The sequence below is a fragment of the Equus przewalskii genome, chromosome 1 (genome assembly GCF_037783145.1).
Source record: "Equus przewalskii isolate Varuska chromosome 1, EquPr2, whole genome shotgun sequence".
In the NCBI taxonomy this organism is placed as follows: domain Eukaryota; kingdom Metazoa; phylum Chordata; class Mammalia; order Perissodactyla; family Equidae; genus Equus; species Equus przewalskii.
Window position 1 is genome coordinate 61,176,152 of NC_091831.1, and position 19,836 is coordinate 61,195,987.

The 19,836-nt window shown below is 39.8% G+C and overlaps 1 protein-coding gene across 19 annotated transcripts in view; it reads right to left on the minus strand.

The window, feature by feature from the left end:
- CFAP70 (cilia and flagella associated protein 70) overlaps nt 1–19,836 on the minus strand; it is a 134,876-nt gene that overhangs the window by 6,493 nt on the left and 108,547 nt on the right. For all 19 annotated transcript variants that reach the window (XR_011524276.1, XM_070566033.1, XM_070565998.1 and 16 more), the window contains 5 exons: nt 14,099–14,220; nt 12,011–12,163; nt 11,326–11,487; nt 7,723–7,812; nt 2,733–2,834 (listed from right to left, as the gene is read on the minus strand). Coding sequence is in view for 18 of the 19 variants with exons in the window: in XM_070566033.1 (XP_070422134.1) it covers nt 2,733–2,834; nt 7,723–7,812; nt 11,326–11,487; nt 12,011–12,163; nt 14,099–14,220 (629 nt within the window). In the remaining variant the exon portion in view is untranslated. The remainder of the gene's footprint in view (nt 1–2,732; nt 2,835–7,722; nt 7,813–11,325; nt 11,488–12,010; nt 12,164–14,098; nt 14,221–19,836) is intronic.

The window sequence follows — 19,836 nt, forward strand, 5'->3', positions numbered from 1 at the left end:
TACTCATGGCCCCCAACTATATATAATATATAGACATATATAAAATCTATCTATCAAATCATGAGACCATACCAGTATCTCCAATTCTAATCCACCACTACAAGGTCATTCTATCTCCCCTGTTTCCATATTTATTACTCACTTCTCTGACCATGAGAAACTTGGCTCCCATGATCCACAATATAATTACTTATTTGGTAAATCATAGAATACTTAATAATTTCAGAACTGCTAACTCATGACTCTGCAAAAAACCCTACTAACTAAAGTCTAATATTTGTATAGAGTCTTTTTTTCTCTTTAGTCTGAGGGTATATATTTCAAATAACTTTTTAAAAGTATCTTGAGTTATTTTCCCACCTTCAGTGTTATTATGTTATTCATTGGAAATAGTTTTGGTTTTTTGTTTATGATATGAATTATATGATCTCCCTATTTCTTGTTGATTTTATTTCTTTTTTAAAAAACATAAGAAACATTAACAAGGTTCCAAAAGTCAGATCTGTACAGAAAGGTATAATCAGAGAGTGTCACCTCCTCATTCCCTCCCTCCCTTCTATCCTGTGCCTGCCATGTCGTATGAGACCCACTCTCATTAATCTCTGGTTTTTCCTTTATCTGCTTTTTTTGCACAAATGAGCAAATCCGTGTATAATTTCCTCTTTGTCTTTCTTTCTTATACAAAAGGTGGTATACTGTAGAAAATCTTGCACTTTATTTTTTTCACTGAACAATATATCCTGGAAATCACTTCACACCAGTTCATAGAGATCTTCCTCATTATTTTTTTTAGCTGCATAGTACTCCATTATGTGCATACACCATAATTTATTCAAACATTCTCCTATGTGTGTTGTTTCCAATATTTTGCAATTGCATTAATACTGTAATCAATAACCTTGTGCGTATGCGTTTTTTAATTTTTGCAGGAATATTTTTCAAGGCAAATTTCTAGAAAACTCCAACTATTTTCAAATACCATCTAATCAAAACCTAAGTCTCCTCATATATGTGGATCAATTTCGGTCTATTAATTATGTTCCACTTATTTATTCCTACACTAATACCACTCAGTTTTAATGATTAGAGCTTCATAATAAGGCTTGATATTTGGTAGGAAAGCCCCCACTCCTTATTTCTCTGTTCATATTGTCATAGCTGTTTTTTGGCTTTTATTGACCAAGTGAATTTTAGGGTTATCTTATCAAATTCCTCAAAAAACTATCATTATTTTTATTGAGATTGCATTTAAATTAGATATTTGGGGAAATTTTTCATCTTTGTGTTACAGAAACTTCCTGTCCATGAACATGCTATCCCTATTAGATCTTTGTGTGTGTGTGGGGGGAAGGTTCACACTGAGCTAATATCTGTTGCCAATCTACCTCTTTTTTTTGCTTGAAGATTAGCCCTGAGCTAACATCTGTGCCAGTCTTCCTCCATTTTGTATGTAGTTGCTGCAACAGCATGGCTTGACAAGTGGTACAGGTCTGCACCTAGAATCTGAACCCATGAACCCAGGCCACTGAAGCAGAGTGTGCTGGACTTAACCACTATGCCCCTAGATATTTTCTTATGCCCGTCAATAAAGTTTTAAAGTTTTATCCATACAGGTCTTGAATGGGAACCCTAACATTTATTTTTTTGAAATGAAAACTATTTTAATGAAAAAGCAACTCAGAAATGAGGTCATTAAATATAACTAAATACATTTTAAATATAAATACCATGTATTTCCTGATTAGTATCAGGTAAATATCTAAACTACCTATCCCAAATTCTGTCTGGTCTCAGAGGAAAATGTCAGCAACAATTAGAAAGAAGATGCTTTATAGGATCAGGTCCATTTTTAAAACAATAGGATCTTTTGGGAAAATCACTTTAGTCTACCAGATTTCTGTTAGTCCTTTTGTTGATAATCCATTTATGTTTGCACCATTATAGTCTACTTTGCCTTTATTTTTATCACTGGATTCTTATATAGCTTTTCTAGGCCAAATATGACTAACAAAAGGGGAGATCAGAGGGTATATGTATGGCTCCAGGAATTTTTTGTAGATCTAGAGCATAACTGGAATGACTATACAAGGAATGCATACCATTGTCCAAGGCTTGAGCTCCTAAGCATGAGAGCATAAGCAGGCAGAGAGGTGCTGAGGAGGGCAGAAGGCAGAAGGAGAACTGCTCACCACCCCCCAGTCTAATCTGCCATCCCACTGTACTGTAGTTACTGCCCATGCATAGCTCCCCATTCAGCATTCCCAATGTCAACCCTAAGCCAGGCTCTGATCCCCACATCCTCCTTCATCTTGAGGCAGGGCACGCACCAGCCTGGGCTTGGTTAGCAGAGCCTGGGCTGGGGCCTGTGGAGCAGCTCTAAAGTGCTGACGGAGCCCACCCCACCCAGAACCCCAGACTGGCAGTCAGCCCTGGCCCACCCCACTCCTGCTCACCCACGACCACCAAGCCCAAATGGCTCATTCCCATTTTTAGAATCTCCTTTCCAGACAAACATATTGGACTATATGATTTTTAAGCACATTCCAAGTTGAGGCTTCCCAGACACGGCCTGTCCTTCATCATCAGTATCATAACTAAATCTGAAGCTCAACAAATCTCAACTATCATGTCATCCCACTATCTATTAATGGCCATCCCACTATCTCTTGCTCTATTTGGTCCCTCACATCTTTGCCCTAAAAGGGCACTGTGTGAGAATAATAAACACTCACTTTCAGGCAGACCAGAGCCAGATATGCCCATACTTCAGCATTGTAATTGTTCAATGCATTGGCTTCAGAGAGAGCATCCTCAGCCTCTGTTAGCTCCTCCAGCTTGACAAAAAAAAAAAAAAAAGATATATGAGTTGTTAAGTCAAAGTGGTTTTTACTTAAGCCAGCTTGAGTCAGCTTAGCTGAAAACACTACATCCAAATAACATTGGTGTACGTGACCTATACCAACAGTTTTCAACTTATTTTATTTTTAGCAATGGATATCTTTCTTCAAGCAAAATATTATGTGGTGGCTCAGCATATAAAATAGTAAAAGTAGAACTGCTCTGATTAAAAAGCCAGATAGGAGTCTGGAGCCCTGCTTGCTAGGCTTTCATCTTATACCCCTGTGTTCCTCCTTATCTTTATAGCAGGCACATCTGGGCATCCATGAACCACAGAGCTTCAGGTGCCAGGGCTGGAAAGTCAGAAGTCCTCACTATCATGTGTGCATCATTCAGTGATTTCCCCATGCACCGTGGGTTGCCAAATACATTTGTAGTTTTTTCCTTTATGTTATGCATCCCTTTCTTAAGGTTAAAGTCCTATTAGCCTGTCAAAATATTGTTGTTCAGAAAGCTTCCTTTACCCTAAAATTAGTCATTAAGCACAATCTTGAGGAAGCAATACAATATTCAGAGACTCTAGGGTGCTTCCTGAGCTCTGGGAACATGAATATCATTACTGCTTCCTAAAACTGTGAGTTTGCTTTGTAAAATCTTCCAAAAGGCTACCTAAAGAAAGAACAAGGTCTTCCTCTCCCCAGTAAAGTAGCTCTTCATTTTTTCTGTTTTAGGAAAGAAAATAATGGGTTTCTAGGCCCAAGACAATATGAAGAATGGCCTTTCAGCAATGCCCATACCTTGGCCCACACTTTAAACATCCCTGAGATATTGATTCATTATTCAATCAACCAATATTGCTAAGGATTTACTCTGTGTCAGGCAGTATGCTAGATACTGGGAATAAAAAAATAAAATACAATCTCTGCCCTCAGAGTTCACTGACAGATATGTTAAAAAATAAAACAAAATGAAAACTCAAACATATAAATTGTTCCAATACAGAATAAACATTTCTATATAAATGTTCTATATAAATTCTAAATAAATAAAAATTTCTGTAATAAATGCATATATATGATCTAGCAAAGGGACAAAGGAAAATAGGAATAATTCTACCCTGAGATTAAAGGATGGCTTCTGAGAAGAAACACTGCTAAAATGAATCTTGAAGGATAAATAGGAGTTAGCTATACAAAGTGAAGAAAGGCATTCTAGGTAAAGGAATATCATACACAAAGGCATGGAGACATAAGAGCCTGGCGTGCTCAGAAAACTCTTAAGTATGCCTGTGTGGCTGGAGAAAAGAGAGAGAGAAGGGAAAATAAAGGAACTGCTAAGACTAGAGTTAGGCAGAGACCAGATCGTATATACTCATTCAAAGGAATCTGAATTTTATTCTGAAACAGGTAGCCATTGAAGGGTTTAAGTAGGGGAGTAACATTATGTTGCATATTTTAAATACCACTTTGATAACAATGAGGGAAATGAATTGAGGGAGGACAGGCGGGGATGAGGCTTGAATTAGAGCAGTATAAGAGGGATGGAGAAAAGACAATAGACTCAAGAGACATTTAGGAGACAAAATCAATAATATATTTGATGCCTCATTAAAAGTAATAGTAGTAGTAGACTAGGATAGCTTTTAAGTTTCTGGCTTGGCTGATTGGGTTGATTATAGTCCCCTTCACCAAGATAGAGAATATAGGAGAAGGTATTGAAACTGGCTCAACACAAGGTTGACATAAGGGAAGCCATATTGTAGAAAAGAGACCACGTTGTAACTTTGAGTGACCTCTGACTAACCCAGCTGGATTTGCACCCTCCAGGAGATCCATGTGTTCTGCAGATTTCATGACCCCTGCTAGTGCATACACCTCCCAGCTGCAACAAGACGATAACTTTATTCTTTTGAGTTCCTTAGGAACGTGACGACCCCACAAACAGAGAGTCTATGCTGACAGCCATCATCAATGAAAACTGAAAGATCTGGTGTGGCCACTCCCAGTCTGTAACACCAGAGGGTCAACATTCCTAATCTCCTTCCCTATAACCCACTGGCCTATATAACTGCTTCAAGATTCTGTGCCCCCTTAGGATGGTTCTTTTGGATATTAGTCAGCCATCTTCCCTCTTGCTAGCAAGCTGTAATAAAATGCTTTTTCTGCCACCATCTTGCCTCTTGACAATTGGCTTTTGTCTCGCGGTGAGGAGATCGTGCCCTTTGTGTGGTAACAGTACAGGCTTAAGGAATGTGAGAATCCTTCAGAGATAAGTTAGGTTATATCTTGGATATGTTTACACTTTGAGGTGTCTAGATAACTGTCAAATGGAGTTGTCCATTACATTGTTCAATATAAGCATCAGAACTTGAAAAGTGTTGTGAACTGAAGCTTTAATATTCATGAGCACAAATGGTAGTTAAGAACACTGGGGTAGATGATATTTCTTAGGGACAATAAATAAGATAACAGGAGAAGAGGGCTAACTATAGATCCCAGGGAGACTCAACAGATTTATGGCGGGTAAAAGACGATGAACAAGCAAAAAAGGCTGAGAATGAGCTACCAGAGAAGAAAGCACAGAAGTGGAAGGATGTGAAAGCAGTATTGTGGAAGTCAAGGGAAGAGAAGGCTTCAGGAAGGAAGTGGTTAACAGGGTTAAGTGCCACAGAGACTTCATCTAAGTGTCTACCGCATTTAGCAACTAGGATGTTATAGGGGACTTCTACCAGAGAAGTTTCAGCAAAGCAGTAAGAAGTACACACCTAATTGTAATGGAGTGAGGGTAAATGGGACCTGGGAAATGAATAGATAGTTCATAAGTAGAGAAAAACACGTATCACATGATTTCAACCTCATTAGTGATAAAAATGCAAATACCTATCAAATCAGCAAATGGTAATGCCCATTGTTGATGAGGTAACAGTAAAATGGATTCTCCTACCTTCTGGCAGAGTATAAATAAGTATATAGCCTTTCTAGAAGGCAGGTTGACACTGTAATTTAAAGACTTTAAAAAATTTTGACATTTAAAAAGTTTTTAAGAATGTATCCTAAGGAAATAATCAAAATTAAGCACAGAGATTTATGTCCAAGAATATTTATCTCAGCTTTATTTATAATAGTATGATTGTAGAAACTAATAACATGTCCAATAATAAGTAATTGGTCAAATAAATTATGGCATATCCACACATAGGCATAGTACAACTCAAACATTGATTGGAGGGGAGTAGCCAGAGATTACTTGGACATCTTAGAGGTAGGGCTTAACTCAAGTTTTTTTGTTTATGTCTTAATGAAAATCCTTATTTATTTATTTTTTGTGAGGGAGATTGGCTGTGAGCTAACATCTATAGCCAATCTTTCTCTTTTTGCTGGAGAAGAGTGGCCCTGAGCTAACATCTGTGCCAGTCTCCCTCTATTTTGTATGTGGAACACCGCCACAGCATGACTTGATGAGTGGTATGTAGGTCCACACCTGGGATTCGAACCCATGAACCCTGGGCTGCTGAAACAGAGCATGCAAACTTAACCACTATGCCACCAGGCTGACCCTCGATGAAAATATTTTTTACACTACTCAAATAGAGTATGACTTATGCTGAATAATTTGTATAGTTGGTTTCTTGTACTTTTGACAATGCTGTCAGGTTTCTAACAGCTACAAATATTTTACATCCTCTCTTGTAAGGCCGAGCAGGGAGGCACATGGCATACACATAAGTGACCCCATGTCCCAGTTGGCCTGGGACAGCTTCTGTGTCCCAGTGTAATTATTAATAGCTCCCTTTTCATTCTCAGAAATGTCTGGGTTTGTATGAAAAATTACATGGTCACCTTACTTAAACATCAAAACCAGGGAACACTATGCCGTCATCAAAACTCATGTTTTAGACTATTTGGTGATGTGAGAAGATACGAATGCCATATTGTTAAGAAGAAAAAAGATTACAAAGCAGTAAATATATTATTTACAACTTTATACATTAAAATTGCCTTCATATATATATGATAAAAGACTGGAGGAAAATACATTCAAATGTTAACAGTGGCTATCACTGAGTAGTGGGATTATGAATACATTTACGTTTTCTTCATATTGTGCATCTTCCAAATTTTCTATAATGAACATATATTACCTTTATGGCTAAAAAAACAGCAATGAGGAAGAGGAGACAAAGAATACAGACAACTCTTGGTTAAGGGTGAGAACCAGGAAGGCTGTTGTTATTGTTGTTGTTTAATTAGGGAAAAGTATGGGGAAACAGCTGATTGAGAAGGAAAAGTTAAAAACGTAAATCAAGGAGAAAGAAAAAAATGAAGACAATCAAGTATTAGGAAAAAAGGAGCGAGACAGAATCAAGAATACACATGAAGAAATTAGACAAGAACAGCAGGACGTATGCCTCTTTCAAAGATTGGAGGAAAGGAGGGAAGAGTGACTAGGGAGTTTTTAGGGGAGGTGGAGCAAAAGGCCTACCAAAAGCTGTAGCAGCAGCGCCTCCTGAATACAGAAGGACCACAGAGCTTAAGAAATACCAGTTAATTTCTTTAATTAAATTGAGTAGATTCTTCGGATCTCATACCACTTTTTTTCTTACAGATAACATCATAAAATTATGAGCTTCTGTACCAAATAACATGAAACTTCTTATTACATAGCTTCCTGATTCAGGCTTTTGTGGGATTTTGAAAGAATGTTTTATTTTTCTAGTTCAGCTTGACCTTCAGTCTACTGAACAACTTTGAAGAGCAACTATTCACCAGAGAAGGCTGCCCCGATTGCCATCCCACCATCATCACAAATTCCCAGGGTGCCTGGAAGACCAAGGAATCAAGGTCAGCTGTGTGAAGGCCTAGTCTCAAGCCTTTATCCTCTTACCCGATAACAGGCAATTCCCAGTCCAAGCCAGGTAAGGCAGGAAGGTGATCTCTTACAGGCTTGCAGGTAGGTTTTCTTTGCCTTTTCATACTGTAGGAAGAAAGCACCACTAAGCTATTGTTCTTCTGGAAGCTTCAAACACTGCATTGTTAGGATAATAATGGGACTTCTGTAGTTGCACTCCAGACTAATCTGAGTTAAATGAGTCCTTAGATTATATGTTTTTTAAGACAATTTTTAGAGCAGTTTTAGGTTCACAACAAAATTGAAAGGAAAGTACAGAGATTTCCCATATACTCTGTGTCCCCACACGTGCATAGCCTCTCCCATTATCAATATCCCCCACCAGAGTGGTACCTTTGTTACAACTAATGAACCTACAGTGACACATCATCATCACCCAAAATCCATAGTTTATCTTGGGATTCATCTTTGGTATTGTACATTTTATGCTTTGGACAAACGTATAACGACATGTTCCATCATTAGAGTATTTTCACTGCCATAAAAATCTGGTGTGCTCCATCTATTGATCAGTGCACTTCCCCCAACCCCTTGAAACCACTGATCTCTTTACTGTGTCCATAGCTTTGCCTTTTCCAGAATATCATACTGTTAGAATCATGCAGTATGTAGCCTTCTCAGACTGTCTTCTTCCACTTAGTAATATACATTTAAGGTTACTTTATGTTTTTTCATGGCTTGATAGCTTATCTCTTATTAGTGCTGAGTAATATTCTATTGTCTGGATGTATCACAGTTTATTTATTCACCTACTGAAGGACATCTTGGTTGCTTCCAAGTTGGCCATTATGAATAAAGCTACTATAAACATCTGTGCGCAAGCTCTTGTGTGGACCTAAGTTTTCAACCCGTTTGGGTAAATACCAAGGAGCAAAATAACTGCATTGTATGGTAAGAATATTTTTAGTTTTGTAAGAAATCGCCAAACTGTTTACCAAAGTGGCTATACCATTTTTCATTCCCACCAGGAATGAATAAGTGTTCCTGTTGCTCTACATCCTTGCCAGCATTAGATGTTGCCAGTGTTCCAGATTTTGGCCAGATTTTGGTGTGTAGTTGTATCTCACTGTTATTTTAATTTGCATTTCCCAGATGACATATAATGTGGAATGTGTTTTTGCTTATTTGCTGTCTCTATATCTTCTTTGGTGACGTGTCTTTTAAGGTCTTTGTCCCATTTTTTAATCAGGTTGTTTGTTCTCTTATTGTTGAGTTTTAAGAGTTCTTTGTATATTTTGGATGACAGTCCTTTTTCAAATGTGTCTTTTGCAAATATTTTCTCCCAGTCTGCGGCTTGTCTTCTCATTCTCTTCACATTGTCTTTTGCAGAACATCAAATTTTTAATTTCAATGAAGTCCAACATCAATTTATTTTCATGAATCATGCCTTTGGTGTTGTATCTAAAAAGTCATCACCATATCCAATGTCATGTAGGTTATGTTAACTTCTAGGCATTTTATAGTTTTACATTTTACATTTAGGTCTATGATCCATTTTGAGTTAATTTTTGTGAAGGGTGTAAGGTCTGTGTCTAGATTCATTTATTTTGCTGCTGCTTCTCCCCAAAGCCCCACAGTACATAGTTGTATATTCTAGTTGTAGGTCCTTCTGCTTGTGCTCTGTGGGACTCCACCTCAGCACGGCTTGATGAGCGGTGCCATGTCTGCACTTAGGATCCCAAGCAGTGAAACCCCGGGCCACAGAAGTGGAGCATGCAAACTTAACCACTAGGCCACGGGGCTGGCCCCTAGATTCATTTTTGTTTGTGTGGATGTCTGCTTGTTCTACCATCATTTATTGAAAAGACTATCTTTGTTCCATTGTATTGCCTTTGCTCCTTTGTCAAAGACTAGTTGACTATATTTATGTGGGTCTATTTCCAGGTTCTCTATTCTGTTCTGCTGATCTATTTGTCTATTCTTTCAGCAATACCATACTGTCTTGACTAGTGTAGCTTTATAGTAAGTCTTGAGGTCAGGTAGGTTCAGTCCTCCACATTTCTGTTTCTCTTTCAATATTGTGTTGGCTATTCTGGACTTGGATTATATTTTTACGTCTATTTTAAGGGAGCCATCACAAGAAGACTTGTGTGAGGAGAAGGATAGACCAAATTAAAGGGCAGACTTTGATGTGAAAGCAGTTCCAAAGATGTTCATAGTCTTTATAAGAGTTGAGGCATGGAGTTACATTGACAGTGTTGGGTAACCACAATGATTACCTGAATTCTACTCAGATTTTGTGGATTACCACCTTTAAACTAAAAGTGACATCATATGGTGGGATGACAGATATAGAAACTCTGAACTAAGGGGTATAGTTGATAGAGGCTCATTATTCTGAGAGTCTGTTCTCTTATTCTAAAAGGTCTTAGAAGCTCTCAGTAGTAGGAGACATTTAGAAAAATGAAAAAAATAAATCTTCCAAAAGAGGTAGGCTTCAAAGGACCACTCCTTGTCTTGTATCTCCAATGTGAGAGATGGAACTATAGCTGAGCCTCAGCAAATAGCCTAGGAACTGTTTGCAAAGCGACTGTGTAAGTCAGCAGCTCTGTGAAGATGCAGCTTGCAATGACATCAGAAGAAAACTTTTTCTTATTTACTTCACTGCAATACGATAGTGATTTTTCTCTCTCAAGCCTATGTGAGACTTCTTACTTAAATTATAAGGCACTGTAACTTCTTCTTGCTCTTTTTGTTTCATTTTAAATAGAAAGAGGCTTGGGTGCCATGTGGGGAGAAATGAAATGAAATCAAAACAAAAGCATGGAATCAAAAGGCCTTTGGCAGAATGTTGATAACCACTGAAGTGGGATGATGTGTCCATGTTGCTTCACCCTACTACAGTCATGTGCTGCATAACAATGTTTCAGTCAATGACGGACCACATATACGATGGTGGTTCCATAAGATTAGTACCATATAGCCTAGGCGTGTAGTAGGCTCTACCAACTAGGTTTGTATAAGTACACTTTATGATGTTTGCACAACGATAAAATCGCCTAATGACACATTTCTCAGAATATATCCCCATCATTAAGCAATGAATGACTGTATTGTGTTTTCTTTGTATGTATTTGAAATTTTCCATAAAAGAAAGTTTCTTTTAGAAGACCTTGGGGTACTTCCTAAAATATGGAGAGGAATTGCTAAAGAGCCAGGTCAGAGTGCCCTGTGGAATGGGTTTAGCTGAGTTAAATGTAACCCTTCGTTTTGAGGAGGAAGTTTGGAGAAGTTCTTTTGAAGCCCATGAAACTTTGTTAGTTAACTCAAGCTAAGAATGTTTCTACTACTGCTAATAAAAGAAACTTAGCTAAAATAACATTTACTGAGGTCTTAACTTTTTAGTAGCATAATGGTTAAAACCACAGACTCTAGTAATAGACTGCCTGGGTTTGAATCTTGCTTCTATTAATTAGTAGTTATCTGATGTGGGGCAAGTCACTTTACCTTTGGATGTAAAACTGTCATTATCATATTACTATTTTTAGTCCACATAGATGGATGTTAATGCTTGAAGTGTTATCAGGTCCAAGACCATGACCTGATTTACATAGTTACTCTCTATCCTCTATCCCTCACCTCTTTCTCTTCCAGATAGATGTGCCCCAGTCTCAGGAAGATGAAGTGCATCTCAGCAGCATCCACTACAAAACTAATGGTTCGCTCATAACATGCCTTGGCCTCAGCATGATTTCCACTCAGAAAATAGAGATGGCCCTTCACGCCCCAGACGTTAGGGTTCTGAGAAAGTGAAGAACAAGTAGTACATGAGATGAGGTGATATTTACAAGTACATTAATGATCTTTGTTTAACATTTAAATTTAGATTAAGTCCATTTTCTTTTTCTAATAGCACTCAATTAGAAAGAGGGCCATTCAGCATTGGGAGATATTTTTCTAGGTATGCCCTCTCATTTCTTTCTTGCATTTTTCAAAGCCATTTTGTCTTGGGGGTAAATATTGAGAAAAACATTCAAGCATAACCATGATAGTATTCATAATGAGAAAACAGAAATCCAGAAAACTTGAAATAGATAAACCATCTGATAAAGAGCTGTCGTTAGCCTTTTCTCTGCCCTTTGCAAAACTCATGATTGCTTAATAAAAACAAATGGGAGGAAATAGATTGATGAGTTTTCTGACAGCTGATGACCCACACCTCTGGTAACCAGAAATCTACCTGTGGGTGACATCACCACCTTTAAGAAAGCTTGCTTGCCCCTTCTCCAAACTACACTCAAGGGGCCCTAGCAAAAGTTATTACCAGGTAGTCCATCTGGGCTGCTTGTTGAAGGTATTCCTCTGCCTTGGCAAAGTCCTTCTTGAGAAGGTGTGTCTGGGCCAGCACCAAATAATACTCACAGCTGGGGCCTCCTTGAGGGCATAACAGTTCATGTGCAAGCACTCTATGCACATACTGCAAGGAAAAAATCACATTATGAGGAACGTGTAAATAGCTGCATTATGTCAGTTCCACAGTTGTCGTGCTTGAAGATTCTGTCTCTGGTAATAAATAATAAGGAACATATTATAGGGGCTGGACCGGTGGTACAGCAGTTAAGTGCACACATTCCACTTTGGCAGCCTGGGGTTCATCAGTTCGGATCCCACGTGCAGACGTGGCACTGCTTGGCAAGCCATGCTGTGGTAGGCGTCCCACATATAAAGTAGAGGAAGATGGGCATGGATGTTAGCTCAGGGCCAGTCTTCCTCAGCAAAAAGAGGAGGATTGGCAGCAGTTAGCTCAGGGCTAATCTTCCTCAAAAAAATAAAATAAAATAAGGAACATATTATAGAATGAAATGATTATCAACTTCAAAAGGTTAGAGGTGAATTATAAACATTCAGCATATCATGGTTCCCTTACCAGCTATTCACTTAGTCACCAAATGTAGGCATTTCCAAGTGAATAATCTGCAGTGTTGCACCATTCTGGTATTGCTGGCCATCACACTAGATGGGTTTTAGCCTGTATCTGTTATGCAACAGACAAAGGCACTTCATCAACCACCCCATTTACACATGAGGTAACATTTTCGGGAAGCTGTAATTGTAAGGAAACTTAAGTGAGGCAAAACTTTCCTTTCTAAAATTCTAGACTTAGGATCTTAGAAGCATAAATATTTGTTTCTGACACACTCTCAAACATTTCTTATGTTCACCAGTTTTATACTTTGGGCTATTCTTTGTTTTTAATACTACATAAGGCCTGCAAATTTGACAAAATCATATGTCCTTGCTAAGCAGACAAGGAAATCCTTCTTTTCCTGCCTCTCTGTTTCCATCTCAGCCTATAATTTGAAATTTCCGCTAACACTTCTTTGGAAAATATTAGGAGGAGGCTCAGCAGCTGTTCCCTCTACCTGCATTGTGGCTGTTTGACATGGGTGGATACTGACTTATAAGGGAGGCAGAGAGCCTGTGTCTCTATTGGGAAAGCTTTAATGTGGCCCACTCCTGTGCAGTTCATAATTCTTGCCCTTTCTTGAGGTTGTCTACCCTCAAGTGGAGCGTGCACTCTGCAGGGCAAACTCTCTTGGCTCCTGGATCTTTCTCTCTTTCCTACTTCTTGCTTCATGGATATATTTTTGTTTCCCATATGGTAGGTAGACCTCACAGGATGCTCTTCTTCTCTGAGAGGAAGGAGGCTGCAATTCTCCAGCTGTTCCACCTGTGACTGCATGGGTAAGTCAAATCTGGAACCAACCACATCTCTAGCCCAGTATTACCAATAAAAAAATTTAATATATTTATGCCCCCATACAGCACTGTGTATCTGTTTCCAATTGGCTCAGAACCTAGAAGGGAAGAAGGGCACAATTAGGCTCCTATGAACCCCCAACACTCATATAAGTTCCTGTAATAAAGTGGCATCAGGCTACATATGACTTAGAGTCTGATTTTGCTTCTGATGGTATTCTAGAGGGAGTATGCTTGCAATGAAGTCTTTTGATGCTCTCTGCAGAGAATGATTCATATTTTGATGTTCATCCCATTGGGCCTACGGTGTGCTCTCAAAAGCATATTTGATTTCTGCCTCATACATATATTTTTTTCTTCTTCTCCCCAAAGCCCTCCAGTATATAACTGTATACTCTAGCTGTAAGTGCCTCTAGTTATGCTATGTGGGACACCACCTCAGCATGGCCTGATGAGTGGTGCCATGTCCGTGCCCAGGATCCAAAACAGCAAAACCCCAGGCCACCGAAGCAGAGCATGCGAACTTAACCACTTGGCCACAGGGCTGGTGCCTGCATCATATATATTTAAGCTTGCAAAGATAGCACTATGGATAGAATAAGTAGTTCACTAAAATCTTTCCATCTGTTTGCTCTTTTCCAAATATTCTGACCTGCACAGCATTGACCTTCATCAAGAAGCGTATGGTTTCCATGAAGATGGTAGTAGGAGTTTGGGAAATACCATAAGTGGTGGGATGCAGAAAAGTCGATGAATCTTGACATTTTGATGTTTCTGAAAATATTATAAGAATAGACGATTAGAGGATTGACATTAGCAACATGGCAGAGTGAGCTGTTTCCTTTGTCTCCCCCTCTTTTGAACTACAACTACATGGACATTCACTGATCAATGGAGGAAGCCCACAAAGCACAAGAGGACAACTGAGAGACACATGCAGCTATACATCTGAAGGTGGACGGACTGGTCCCCCAGGAAGTGGCAGAGATAGGTGAGCATGCCCTGTTCTCCCCAAGTAGCCCTGTGCACACACAAATTGCTTTTCAGCCTGATGTGCAAGCACCCCAAAAGTGGGAACAAGCACTGGGGCGACTGTAGGAGGAGGCGGTGGTAACCCCTGCCTGCACTCGTGATCACTCTTGCTCTCCTGGTGAGGAGGAGGAGCCCACCAGGCCCCTGTGCCACCAAGGAGCAACCCTAGCCTGGGACCCAGCAAGGAAGCCCTGCCCACCAAGCACAGTGGCCCCATGGACTGCAAATGAGACCACAGCAAATCTACACAATAGGGCAAGCACACCCCTGGCTCAAGTGAGCACTCATAGTGCTGCTGAGCCCTGAAAGAGGGAATGTGTCCTGGGAGGCTGTGGGAAGTGGTGCCACAACCTTGAGCCTGCTGGGGTTCACCTTCCTGGTGGGGAAGGGGAGTTCATTGTGCCCCTGCAGTGCCAAGGAATGGTCCTAGCCTGGGTCCCAGAGAGAAAGCCCCACCTGCCAAGCACGGCAGCCCTGTGCACCTCAAGGAGAGATCGCAACAGATCTATACACTGGGGCAAACACAGCCCAGGCCTGCATGCCCAAGCACTCATAGTGCTGCTGAGCCCCCAAAGAGGGAACGTGTCCTGGGCAGCTGTGGGAAGAGGCAGCGGTACCTTTTAGCCTGCTGGTGATCACTTTCCTGGTGGGGTGGGGGAGTTCATAGTGCCCCTGAGGCACCAAAGAGTGGCCTTAGCTCTGTCCAGCAAGGAAGCCCCGCCCACCAAGCACAGTCCACACAAGCACCTGAACACACCCCAGGCTAGGGCAAGCACCCATAATAGACCCACAGCCTCCAGCAGACAGGGTGGGGCCATAAACTCTGCTCCTGCTTCCCGCTAGGGGTAACAGGTGGAATCTCTGACCTAAGAATACCACAAATGCCTGGACAAAAGATTAGTTCATCAAGCACCATAAGAAACTGCAGCAACAATTCAGACCAGAAACAAAATGACAATTCTCCAGAAACCAACCCTGAAGACACAGAAATTTACAACCTAAATGACAGAGAATTCAAAATACCTGTCATAAGGAAACTCAATGACTTACAAGAAAACATAGAAAGACAATTCAAGAAGCTCAGCAGTAAAATGAATCTCTTCACCTAAGAGATTGAAACTATGAAAAAAAATCAAGCAGGAATTCTGGATATGAAAAAAAAATAATGAAATAAAAAATAATCTAGAATCATTAAGAAATAGAACAGATCTTATGGAGGAAAGAATTAGTCTTCTAGAGGATAAAAATGTAGAAATTCCATAGGTGGAGGAGGAGACAGAACCAAGGTTTTTAAAAAATGAAGGAATTCTTTGAGAAATATCTGACTCAATAAGGAAGAGCAACATAAGGATTATAGGTAATCCAGAGGGAGAAGAGAGGGATAAAGGAGCAGAGAGCTTGTTCAACAAAATAATTTCTGAGAACTTCCCAAACGTGGGGGTGGTTCAGGATTTAGAAATAAATGAAGCTAATAGAATGCCCAACTTCATCAATGCTAAAAGACCTTCTTCAAGGCATTTAATGGTAAAAATGGCAAAAGTTAATGATAAAGAAAAAAATATTAGGGAGTGATGTCAGTGTCATGGTGGAGTGAGCTTGCCCGGGACTCTCTCCCCTCCAACATACAACAAAAAAGAGTAACCATATTCCAACAGAAAATAACCTAAAAGCACAGGAATCCTCGGAGAGTCATGGCAGCCACACGACTGAGCGTGGAGAGGCTGGAGCCCCCCGCAGAGGAGCTGGGACAGGGTAAGAGAGAACTTCGCTCACTTCGCTCCCTCCGCTCCCTCTCCTAAAGACTATGGCCGCTGCCTCAGGAGGCTCTGTGAGGGAAGGAGTGGGGGAGGGGCTGCACGTCTGCAGGATCCCCCAGGAGTCCCTAGGGCCATTGCAGCCTAGGGGGAAGCCCTCTAATGGGGCAAAAGCTTTCACGCAGGGGTGACTTCATCAAGCCAAGACCCCAGGAGACCAGATAGTGAGAGCTAATCGGGAAATGGGACCACAGCAGAAAGTACCCCTCTCCAAACCCACGCTGTGCCATCTCAGCTGAAAGCGGAGGGCCCAGAATATGCAGCTCTCAACCCCCATTCAGTGGTGATAGGCTGTAAGTGCAATCGAATAATATCACAATGGGAAAACCCTGTTCTTCCAATATCAGGCAGTTCATCAAATCTCCAGAACAGAGAGAAAACCATAAATACCCAGAATTCAGTCCTGAGGACTCAGAAATAAGTAAACTAAAAGACAATGAATTAAAGATAGCTATCGTCAAAAAACTCAATGCAGTAAAAGAGAATATAATGAAACAATTCAACGAATTCAGGAGCTACTTCACAAATGAGATTGAAACTATAAAGAAGAATCAATCAGAAATACTAGATATGAAAGACACAATGGAAGAAATAAAACAAAATATGGATTCCCTGAATGCTCGTGTGGACACCATAGTGGAGCAAATCAGCATAATCAAAGATAGACATGTTGAATTGCTCCAGACAGAGGAGGAGTGAGAACTGAGACTAAAATGAAATGAAGAAAGTCTCCAAGAAATATCTGACTCAATGAGGAAATGCAACATAAGAATCATAGGTATTCAAGAAGATGAAGAGAAGGAGAATGGAGCAGAAAGCGTGCTCAAAGAAATAATAGCAGAGAATTCCCAAATCTAGGGAATGAGAGGGAAATGTGTGTGGAGGAAGCTTTCACGTCTCCTAGATTTGTCAATGTAAAAAGACCTACTGCAAGGCATATAGTAGTAGAACTGGCAAAAATGAATGACAAAGAAGGAATACTCAGGGCAGCAAGGCAGAAGAAAATAACCTACAAAGGAACCCCTATAAGACTTTCAGCAGATTTCTCTGCAGAAACCTTACAAGCTAGGATAGAATGGAATGACATATTCAAAACTTTAAAAGATAAAAGTCTTCAGCTGAGGATACTCTATCCAGCAAAAATATCCTTCACATATGAGGGAGAAATTAAATCTTTCCCAGACAAACAAAAGCTAAGGGACTTCGTAGCCACGAGACTCCCTCCCTTACAAGAAATCCTCAAGAAGGCCCTCATACCTGAAAAAATGAAAAAAAGGGAGAAAGGGGTCACAAAACACAGAGTAAGGAGACAAATAGATAGATAGGATCAGAATAGGACAGCAAATATTCAACGATAGCATTAGTCTAAAGGAAAGGAAAACACCAAAAAGAAAGACAATCTTGTCACTTTAATCACAAACTCAAAATACAAGTTGGAATAAGATATGAGAATAATAACTTAGGAGGGGAGGAGGAAAGGGATGGAATCAGTTTAGACTAAGGAAATAAGAGGCCATCAGAAAATGGACTATGTTGGCGCTGGCCCGGTGGCGCAGTGGTTAAGTTCGCATGTTCTGCTTCTCAGTGGCCCAGGGTTCACCGGTTAGGATCCTGGGTGTGAACATGGCACCGCTTGGCATGCCATGCTGTGGTAGGTGTCCCACATATAAAGTAGAGGAAGATGGGCACGGATGTTAGCCAAGGGCCAGTCTTCCTCAGCAAAAAAGAGGAGGACTGGCAGTAGTTAGCTCAGGGCTAATCTTCCTCAAAAAAAGAGAAAAGAAAAGAAAATGGACTATGTTATGCATGAGATTCTGAATACAAACTTCATGGTAGCCACCAAACTAAAAAGCAGAGCTGAGACATAAAAAATCAATAAGGAAAAAACAAAGAAACACAGCATAAAAAACTGCATAATCCAATGGGTAGACCAAAACAAACAGGACAAGAAACAAAGGAAATGCAGGAAAACTGGAAAACGAGTGATATAATGACAGCATTAAGCCCTCATACATCAATAATCAACCTCCATGTAAACTAATTAAACTCTCCAATAAAAAGACACAGAGTGGCAAGACGGATTAAAGAACAAGATCCACCAATTTGTTGCCTCCAGGAAACACATCTCAGCTCCAATGACAAACACAGGCTCAGAGTGAAGGGGTGGAAGATGATACTCCAAGCTAATAGCAAACAAAAGAAAGCAGGTGTTGCAATACTTATATCAGACAAAACAGACTTCAAGATAAGGCAGGTAAAGAGAGACAAAGAGGGGCAATATATAATGATCAAAGGGACACTCCATCAAGAGGAAATAATGCTTATAAATATCCATGCACCCAACACAGGAGCACCAAAGTTCATAAAGCAATTATTAACAAACCTAAAAGAAGATATCAAAAATAAAACAATAATAGTAGGGGACCTCAACACCCCACTCACGTCATTGGACAGATCATCCAGACAGAACATCAACAAGGAAACAGTGGAATCAAACAAAAAGCTAAAACAGTTGGACTTAATAGACATATATAGAAAACTCCATCCAAAAACAGCAGAACACACATTCTTCTCAAGTGCGCACAGAACATTCTCAAGGAGAGACCATATGTTGGGAAACAAGGCAAGCCTCTATAAATTTTAAAAAATAGAAATGATAACAAACATCTTCTCTGATCATAATGCTATAAAGCTAGAAATTAATTACAAGAAAAAAGCTGAGAAAGGGACAAAGATGTGGAAACTAAACAGTATGCTATTGAAGAAGCAACGGACCATTGAAGAAATTAAAGAAGAAATAAAAAATATCTGGAGACAAATGAAAATGATAACATGGCATACCAACTCATATGGAATGCAGCAAAATCTATATTAAAGAGGGAAATTCATCGCAATACAGGCACACCTTAACAAACAAGAAAAATCCCAAATAAGCAATCTCAAATTACACCTAACTGAATTAGAGAAAGAAGAACAAACAAAGCCCAAAGTCAGCAGAAGGAGAGAAATAATAAAAGTCAGTGTAGAAATAAATGCTATTGAAACAAAAAAGGCAGTAGAAAGGATCAATGAAACAAAGAGCTGGTTCTTTGAGAAGATAAATAAAATTGACAAACCCCTAGCCAGTCTTACAAAGAAAAAAAGGGAGAAAGCTCAAATAAACAAAATCAGAAATGAAAGAGGAGAAATAACAACAGACTCTGCAGAAATACAATGGATTATAAGAGAATACTACGAAAAACTATATGCCAACAGAATGGATAACCTAGAGGAAATGGATAAATTCTTGGACTCCTACAATCTCCCAAAGCTCACTCAAGAAGAAGCAGACAATTTGAACAGACCAATCACAAGGAAAGAGACTGAAACAGCCATCAATAGCATCCCAAAGAATAAAACCCCAGGACCAGATGGCTTCCCTGGGGAATTCTACCAAACTTTCAGAGAGGATTTAATACCTATCCTTTGCAAGCTATTCCAAAAAAATCAGGGAGGATGGAACACTTCCTAACATATTCTACGAGGCCAACATCACTCTGATACC